Source organism: Nothobranchius furzeri, chromosome 12, assembly GCF_043380555.1.
Source record: "Nothobranchius furzeri strain GRZ-AD chromosome 12, NfurGRZ-RIMD1, whole genome shotgun sequence".
NCBI lineage: Eukaryota > Metazoa > Chordata > Actinopteri > Cyprinodontiformes > Nothobranchiidae > Nothobranchius > Nothobranchius furzeri.
In genome coordinates, this window is record NC_091752.1 from 6,951,375 (window position 1) to 6,961,374 (window position 10,000).

Below are 10,000 nucleotides of genomic sequence, written 5' to 3' on the forward strand. Positions count from 1 at the left end.
CCAGAAAACCAGATATCCTCCCACTCCAATCAGGAGAAATCCAGTGATCATCAAACCAAATATCCACATGTCTTCGATGTCCTCAATGGACAGTTGGGAGAGGCGGCATGTGATCTTCCACTCCTTCCAGGAATCCAGCTTACACCCCACCGGTGTGTCCCCTGTGGGCATGTGGGAGCCCCCTGCTCTGTTCTCATTGTTGAAAAAATCTTATCGATTGCATTCAATGACCAGTTTATCAAATCCATCAACAGCAAGATGCTATCCTATCACTATGGGCCAATATTTCTAAAGAATGCTTTCAGCACCTTGTTGAATCAACACCACGTAGAATTAAGGCAGTTCTGAATGTGAAAGGGGGTCAAACACCGTATTAGTGCGGTGTTCCTGATAATCCTTTAGTGTACATGTACTGTTATCGCTACGTGTTGGACACTCTGTGTATGTTAACGCAGTTCAACAGCAAGCCAAACTGGGTTTTTGTGAGCCAGGAAGCTCAGCGTCTTGCTCCTTTAATAATCCACTTGTCAGTTTACAAGTCACTACAAACATGACTCGAAGCTCGGTGAAAAGGACGAGTGAAAACAAGAAACAAATAATTAGCTCATCGCGTTAATAAAAGCAACAAATACAACTGGAACGTCAACATGTTAACTTTAGCGTTGTTGATAATAACTATCGTTTTCTAAGTCTTTTTAAATGTTAATCGGACCGTTAGCATCATTGCTATGTAAATGTGCAGTACTTTAAGCTAAATCAGCTGCAGGGATAAGGCTAAATGCTGGTTTCAACATACTCAAAAACGGTTACACCTGAAAACAAGGTTATCCAGAACGTTCTATAAACTTAGTTAATGCGTTCCAAGGTGTAGATAAGATTCATGACACAAAAATGAGGTTAATCATTGAAAGGCAGGTCTTCTCTTACAGAAACATTTCTTCTCTCATGACAAAAGCCTTCTGCTACCCATAATGCCTTGCGACACAAGTCTACACCTTCAAATTAAGATAAAAATAACTCGGTGTATAGGAATGACTTTTTTTTAAAACACATGACCTTTTCCTACATGAAATCTTAAAGATGAATTGCAACACTTTTTTGTCCCTAAATTATGAACATTCTTATTTTGAACATTAGCTTTGAATATATTGTAGTTTGACTTTCTATATTTGGGTTTGATATAAAAATGTATACATTTAGATTTTGTAATAAATATTTTTTTTAATTTTAAGCATTTGTTTAGATTCCGTTGTAATTTTGATGTATTTGATATTTTTAAAGAGCAAGTCACCCCCTAACAAGAAGCGTACTTCACTCCCACTTCATGTTTGAAAAATGCAACAAATGCTGTTGCCTAGCAGACCGAGAGGGTGGAGCCACTAACAAATACACACACTCACGACATTGTGACATCATAATGTCCCAGCTTACATCATAGCATACCTCTTAGCCAATAGCGACGGCAGATTTAAATTCAAATGCAGTGCTGAGTTTTTACCTGACAACGGCACGACACTGACAGTTTTAGGCAGAATATTTAAATTTTAACTAAAATGCACTAAAGTGCAAAACTATTGACTACACGTGTCTGCAGCACGATTAGACACACATTTATCGCCCCACAGAGGAGCTTGTTTCTGATTATGGGACAGCCGTGACTGGCTCAGTGGTGTGAGGCGCACTCTTTTGGATTTTATGTTTAATTTTAAGTTATAAAATGCAAAAAACAACTTTTTATTCTCCACGCACAAAACCGGTAGCTTGAAACGAGGGCGAAAGGGATCCTGTTGGATAAAAGCAAAACATCTTCAAACGACAACAATAACGAGTTACCGAGCCGAGCCAGGACACTAATGCGTTCACTCTGGGGACAATTTGACACCAATTAGTGACACAACAAGCTACTGTAAACAAGGATGCACGATGACATGGACACCCTCAGCGAGGAACAAATGACCTCCGATCAGCCATGTCCTTTAACATGTGGCGGTGCTGCAGCCGGCCCACATCCTGGTGCCAGCCAGCCTGAAGGCCACCCAGAGCTCGTTTCTGACAGAGAGCCCAACAACAACAGCACACGCTGCAGCTTCAGAGTGACAGAGTAACAGCTGTTAGGGTGGAGAGGTGAGGCCGAGAAAAGACAAATGAGATCCTATTTACTAATGAGGCTCGGCCCCAGCTTTCCCTGCCTCTGTCAGCTGCAGCAGCTATCAGTATGCACCTCGTTCTGCCGCCTCTTCGTTGTACAGCTGCTCAGAGGATTCCGCTTCAAACGCAGCATTTCAGGAAAAAAAACACCACTCAAATCGCACCGCTGTGTTAGCAATGTTATTGTTTTGTCTGCAGAATGCAACAGAATTCATGAATATCAAAATATGTTGCTTCAAGCTACCAGAGAGGCATTAGAGTTCCTTCGGTCAAACAGAAATAAACTTGCTGCTGCGCTGTCCATTCTTGCTTATGTTGCTTATTAGTTTATGAAAAGTTAAAGTTTCAGAAGGTTCTGAGGTCCGTCAGCGTGACTCTTCTACAACCGAGAAGATCTACAAACAACCCTACAAAGGTTGTTTATAGAAAAAGTCATAATAATAATAAAAATTATGGTGATATCAATTGAAATTATTTAATGTGGAAACACATTTGTTGCCTCTCCCGAGGGGAAAACTCTCTGTGGAGTCAAATAAAAGCACCAAGCTGACCAAAATAAAAGCATGGCTGCAAAACAAAATGCCAAAAAATTTGTTAGCAACTGTTTTTTAAGTCAGTTAAATAGCTTATGTTAAATGTGAATCTTTAATCAAAATCAAAATAAGAATTACATCCATCCATCAGCTTATCCGGGGTCGGGTCGCGGGGGCAACAGCCTAACCAGAGGCCCAAACTTCCCTCTCGCCAGCCACTTGGGCCAGCTCCTGCGGGGGAATCCCAAGGCGTTCCCTGGCCAGGTGAGAGACATAGTCCTCCACCGTGTCCTGGGTCTTCTTTTAGGTCTCAGCCCAGTTGGATGTGCCTGGAAAACCTCACCAGGGAGGCGTCCAGGAAGCATCCCGACCAGATGCCCGAGCCACCTAAACTGGCTCCTCTCGACGCGGAGGAGCAGCGGATCTACTCTGAGCCCCTCCCGGATGACCGAGCTTCGCACCCTATCTCCAAGGGAGAGCCCAGACACTCTCCAGAGAAAACTCATTTCAGCCACCATCCACTTCTGTCGGTCACTACCCAAAGCTCGTGACCATAGGTGAGGGTGGGAACGTAGATCGAATAAAAATAATCTGATTTATTTATAATGGCACGTCAACATTTAAAGGTCCTACTGAATAAACAGATCAGTTGAGTTATTCGTCTTCGTCTTCGTCCTCCTCCGCTTATCCGGGTCCGGGTCGCGGGGGCAGCATCCCAATTAGGGAGCTCCAGGCCGTCCTCTCCCCGGCCTTGTCCACCAGCTCCTCCGGCAGGACCCCAAGGCGTTCCCGGACCAGATTGGAGATGTAACCTCTCCAACGTGTCCTAGGTCGACCCGGGGGCCTTCTGCCGGCAGGACATGCCCGAAACACCTCCCCGGGGAGGCGTCCAGGAGGCATCCTGACCAGATGCCCAAACCACCTCAACTGGCTCCTTTCGATCCGGAGGAGCAGCGGTTCTACTCCGAGTCCCTCCCGAATGTCCGAGCTTCTCACCCTATCTCTAAGGCTGAGCCCGGCCACCCTACGGAGGAAACTCATTTCGGCCGCTTGTATCCGCGATCTCGTTCTTTCGGTCATTACCCAAAGCTCATGACCATAGGTGAGGATTGGGACGTAGATCGACCGGTAAATCGAGAGCCTGGCTTTCTGGCTCAGCTCCCTCTTCCCCACGACAGATCGGCTCATCGTCCGCATCACTGCAGACGCCGAACCAATCCGCCTGTCGATCTCCCGATCCCTCCTACCCTCACTCGTGAACAAGACCCCGAGATACTTAAACTCCTCCACTTGAGGTAGGACCTCTCCCCCGACCCGGAGGTGGCAAGCCACCCTTTTCCGGTCGAGAACCATGGTCTCAGATTTGGAGGTGCTGATCCTCATCCCAGCCGCTTCACATTCGGCCGCGAACCTACCCAGCAAGAGCTGAAGGTCAGAGCTGGATGAAGCTAGGAGGACCACATCATCCGCAAAAAGCAGAGACGAGATTCTCCTGCCACCAAACTCGACACACTCCACACCACGGCTGCGTCTAGAAATTCTGTCCATAAAGGTAATGAACAGAACCGGTGACAAAGGGCAGCCCTGGCGGAGTCCAACCCTCACTGGGAACAGGTCCGACATACTACCGGCTATGCGGACCAAACTCACGCTCCTCTGGTAAAGGGACTGAATGGCCCTTAACAGAAAGCCACCCACCCCATACTCCTGGAGCGTCCCCCACAGGGTGCCCCTGGGGACACGGTCATAAGCCTTCTCCAAATCCACAAAGCACATGTGGATTGGTTGGGCAAACTCCCATGCCCCCTCCATCACCCTTGCAAGGGTATAGAGCTGGTCCACAGTTCCACGGCCAGGACGAAAACCACATTGCTCCTCCTCTATCTGAGATTCAACTATCGATCGGACCCTCCTCTCCAGTACCTTGGAGTAGACCTTTCCAGGGAGGCTGAGGAGTGTGACCCCCTATAGTTGGAACACACCCTCAGGTCACCCTGACCAGTTGAGTTATTTAATAACTAATTTCTCATGTCTGAGTATAAACACATCCGTACGTTTTTTTTTGTAATTTGTAAGGACTCATCCGCTCCTTTTTATTTATAAATAAATATATTAAATAAATATTCTTGTGATGGACATATCCCTTGTCTGAAATAAAGTTTGAATTGAATTGAATAAATAATATAAATTATTTTTGCAAAAGCAGATCCAGATTTGCTTTATTTTGAAAAGATTTCTGCTACTTTCGTTCTTCTTTCATCTGTAGTTAAAACGTCTCACACTGCTTTATTTTTCTGTTTCCGTTTCAGTTTTAAGTTTTATTTTTCCGTCCTCGATGCCTCACAGTCTCAGACTCCGGTCCCTTATTGGCTGTTTGCCTCTTCCTCCATCACCACGGGAACTGATTGATGCAGGGAAGTGTTACAGTATCAAGCACTATTGATTTCCTGACACAGCCCTGAGACTGCTGCTTTCCCCGATGATCCAGTTCACTGGTGCTACACGCTTATATTACACTCAGCAGGTTGTTTACGTGACACGACTAGGCGGACCTCTGAAGTTCTGTTCCAGAGGCCAAACCCAGACTCCAGATAAAAAGTGAGAAAATCAGAGAGTGCATAACCCCAGTTTAATTTTATCTTTCCAGATGGACTGGCTGACACCTGAGATGTGAAGTGTGTTATGTGAGCCAAGGTGTTTTCCCACCTTGCTGGTGGTGGGAAGAGATGCCACACTCCGTTACCATGACAGCAGAACTTCTCTTTGTTCTCACATTCCTGACGAGCAGCAGCACCCTGTGTAATCCGATTGCGACCATTCAAGTGAGCCAGGATGGTCTTGCCAGAGTGTTGACCCAAGTCAGGGAGGACGACCAGCAGGACCAGCAGAACCCAGAGAACCCTCTGGAATACGCCGCTCAGCTGCAGCTACAGGAAGTGAACAGGACAGCTTTGAGTCTGGCAAAGCCAGACTTCATCTCGTTGGCACGAGGAGCCAAAGGTGGGAAATCCCAGGAGCAGAAAGGTGAGCGGGACACTCTGAACCAAAAAGACGAGGAGCCCACCAGTGAAGTCATTCTGTCTCTGGACGCCATTGACGAGTACGCTTACCCAGACTACAGAGGGAAAGGCTGCATGGATGAGAGCGGCTTTGTGTTTGCCATTGGTGAGGAGTTTACCCCGGGCCCTTCAACGTGCCCATGCCTTTGCACGGATGAAGGCCCTCTGTGCAACCAGCCCGAATGTCCCAAGGTCCACCCTCGCTGCATCAAAGTGGACACCAGCCAGTGCTGCCCGCTGTGCAGGGAGAAGAAAAACCACTGCGAGTTTCGGGGCAAAATTTACTCCTCGCTTGAAGAGTTTAAGGTGAGCCGGTTAACTGCGTTCAGTCACTGTTGATGTGGTCAAATTTACAGGAAGTGCTGACGGAACAATCCTGTTCTACCGATAGGATTCCTCTCAGGCCCGGCACGGCTAATGGTACCCTTGTGTTTCAGCAAGCAAGCAAACGAGGGAGGGAGTGAATGAGTGAGGGAGTGAGGAGGGATGAGGGAGGTGGGAGAAGGGAAGAGGGAGGGAGCGAGTTGAGTGAGGAGGGAGGGAGAGAGTGAATGAATAAGGAGGGAGGAGGGATGAGGGAGTGAATGAGGAAGTGAAGGGGTGAGTCAAGGAAGGAGTGAGTGAGTGAGTGAGTGAGTGAGTAGGGAGTGAGTGAGTGAATGAATAAGGAGAGAGGAAATGAGGAGGGATGAGGGAGTAAATGAGGAAGTGAGTGAGCGAAGGAAGGAGTGAGTGAGAGAGTTAATGAGGAAATGAGGGGGTGAGTGAAGGAAGGAGTTAGTGAGTGAGTGAGGAAGTGAGGAGGGTGAGTGAAGGATGGAAGGAGTGAGTGAGTGAGTGAGTGAGTGAGTGAGGGAGGGAGTGAATGAGGAAGTGAGGGGGTGAGTGAAGTAAGGAGTAAGTGAGGGAGTGAATGAGGAAGGGAGGGGGTGAGTGAAGGAAGGAGTGAGTGAGTGAATGAGTGAGTGAATGAGTGAGTGAGGAGGGTGAGTGAAGGATGGAAGGAGTGAGTGAGTGAGTGAGTGAGTGAGTGAGTGAGGGAGGGAGGGAGTGAATGAGGAAGTGAGGAGGGTGAGTGAAGGATGGAAGGAGTGAGTGAGTGAGTGAGTGAGGGAGGGAGTGAATGAGGAAGTGAGGGGGTGAGTGAAGTAAGGAGTAAGTGAGGGAGTGAATGAGGAAGTGAGGGGGTGAGTGAAGTAAGGAGTAAGTGAGGGAGTGAATGAGGAAGTGAGGGGGTGAGTGAGGAAGTGAGGGGGTGAGTGAAGGAAGGAGTGAGTGAGTGAATGAGTGAGTGAATGAGTGAGTGAGTGAGTGAGTGAGTGGGTGAGTGAGTGAGTGAGTGAGTGAGTGAGTGAGTGGGTGAGTGAGTGAGTGAGTGAGTGAGTGAATGAGGAAGTGAGGGGGTGAGTGAAGTAAGGAGTAAGTGAGGGAGTGAATGAGGAAGTGAGGGGGTGAGTGAAGTAAGGAGTAAGTGAGGGAGTGAATGAGGAAGTGAGGGGGTGAGTGAAGGAAGGAGTGAGTGAGTGAATGAGTGAGTGAATGAGTGAGTGAGTGAGTGAGTGAGTGAGTGAGTGGGTGAGTGAGTGAGTGAGTGAGTGAGTGAGTGAGTGAGTGAGTGAGTGAGTGAGTGCGTGCGTGAGCAGGCAGATTTACAAAGGCAGACCTGGTGCTTGTCTTGCTTCTTACACAACGGCTGAAAACAGCTGGAGGCTGAGCAGACCAGATTCAGATTGTCCATGGGAAGATTTGCCATTGTTGTCCACCTACAGCTCTGCAGGGCTGAGGCTAAATATTTGCTCTCTGGTTTTAGTTTTTTTGGTACTTTGATGTTTCGGATTTGTAAACAAAAGATTCACTATTAAAAGCCCAATAATAAGAATTCTACAGCGAAATAACCACTAAACAGTCGAATGTCTCAATCGTTGGAAAGAAGGTTACACTGAAACGGGGGAGGGGGGGGGGGGTCATTTTATTTTCTTTCAAAATAGCTAAAGACGTAGTTACTGCTTACGGCGAGCTTTCAGCCTGCACCGTTGCCAAGACTACGTCCTGCTGACGCTACAGCACTGGCATTTGTAAGGGTTAGGGTTAGGGTTAACAGCCAGCAAAACGCAGCAGCGTTTGTGAAGATCTGAAGCTGCCAAACAGGAGTGACCTAGAAGTTATTTCTTGTACCGTTAAGAAGCCACAACATCTTTTTGTTTTACTCTAATATCAGGTAAGGAAGGCTAGAGGCTAACGTTGCGCTAACAATGATAATGGTAAAAAAGAAACAAATATTTGGCTCTAAAAGGAATCGCAAACAACTTTTTCAGTTTTCAATAGTTCGATATTACAGTGAAATGTATTCATTTACTCATCAACGTACTGTGTATGACTCGTCTTCACTCGTCCTCTAGAATCTTCTGGTGCTGATCCACGAATGGCAACAGCCATGAAACTCACCAAACGGTGAAAGTGAGTGAAAGTGACCTATGTGTTTGGAAAATGGACTGCAGTACCCAACTTTGACCACAGGATGTCATTCTTACATAATGCCCCTTTAACTGTGATTAAACACATTATTTATAAAATTTATAGAATTAAGAAATTGCTTCAATAGAACATGCTAAAAGATCTCAAAGAGCAACACTTCCGGCCCCGTTCTGAAAGAACCAGAAACTTTTGTGGTTTCTCCAAACTTTGGGTTTGGGCCCAAATGGGCCAAAATATCATAAAGGCTTAAACCCCTTTGCTGCCCAAGATCAACACAAAGACCTGTCTCACTTTTACCAGAAAACAACGTCTTTCAAATCTCAAAGTCTTCTGGGTTAATATCCTGTTGAGCGATGAGATGTTCTGGAAGGTGCATCCGGTTTCATCTGGAGTCAAACTAACGCTAAAACATCATAGCAACAGTCAGACATGGCGGTGGTGGTGTGATGGTCTGGTCTGCTCTGCTGCTTCAGGACCGCCTGCTGTAACCAAGGGAACCATGAATCCTGCTCTCCAGCAGAACATCCTGAATGACAATGTCTGACCTTTGACCTTAAGGCCATCCCTGCTGGAAAACCCTTCATTGTGATGATATTATAACAATTCTGTAAAGAATGGTGAGACAAGGTTCCCTCAGCGGGGACATCAGAGACTCATTACTGTTGTCACTAACACTGGATCCAGATGTTATCTCCACATGTGTCTGGATCATTTTGTTCTCTGAACAAAGTAAATCATCCTTTGGAAATTCCCACAAATCTGTAAGGGAGCGAATCTTTCTCATAACCGGGCATCTTGGATTCGGGTTGTTACTCTTTTGGAGCTTTCTTCACGATGACACATTTAACTGATAATGCTCCTATTTACACTAGAAGGTCGAGGTTAATGTAGAAGAATCTTCCTCTGAATCTGTGTTTCCTTCATCATTTTGTTGATCCTCGCCTCGGGAATTCTGCAGGGAGCTCTCAAGCAACGCATGTCTGCCCCTGAGCTGCGTGTGGAGGTTGCAGCTTTTACCGGAAGCAACAAGCGGGTTGTTAGACTTGATTGCGACATTCCCGGGGCATTGTGTGGAGCGCTGACTCAACCCATTTTTCACAGTAGAGCACGTAAACCTCATCATTCCACCAGCAAAGGTCCATTTTGTCCCTGCCACAATGAACCTGTGCTGCATACACTAACTGTAAATCAAACAGGAAATTGTTATTCCCAGCCTTTGTCCTGCTCTCTTTCCTATTTTGAGCCACAGAAGGAAGGCCCAGAGAGCCAGGATGTTTTCAACTCCGTACACACACCCAGGAAATTGGAAGCATCTCCTTTTTGTTTCTCCATTCCTATCGATTCCTCCTTATCTTCCGATTGCCTAGTTGAGTGTCGTTCCATTCTTGACTCCGTCTGAACGCAGACACTCATTGGCAATGCAATTGAGAGATTTGAGAGTTCCCTATAGATGTGTCTGTGTGACATTGAATGCACATCCTCCTGAACAATATAGACAGTCCGGAGCTTTCTACTGAGCGCCGTCTGTGTCTGCAAGACAAAGACAGCATAGCAGGATTTAAAATGGACAAAAGAGTGACACACATCCTGCTACAACCCCCCCCCCCCCCCCAAAAAAAAAAACCCATCAATATCGTTCAAACCTTTACTTTTAAACTAAGATCCCTGAAGTACGGGTTTGGGGTTAGAAGAGTTGACTAGCTGGATTTATTTGTTATATTTACAAATTCATGAAAGCGGTTATAATTCACCATTATGTTATATTGTAGGGATGTATTGGTCAGG

General features: G+C 46.4%; 1 protein-coding gene across 1 annotated transcript in view; it reads left to right on the forward strand.

Annotated features, from left to right (window-relative positions):
* The window catches only part of vwc2 (von Willebrand factor C domain containing 2), a 100,728-nt gene that overhangs the window by 22,129 nt on the left and 68,599 nt on the right, over positions 1-10,000 (forward strand). Inside the window, exon 2 of the mRNA XM_054749918.2 lies at positions 5,329-6,046. Within this exon, the coding sequence (XP_054605893.1) occupies positions 5,408-6,046 (639 nt within the window). The 5' untranslated portion in view covers positions 5,329-5,407. The remainder of the gene's footprint in view (positions 1-5,328; positions 6,047-10,000) is intronic.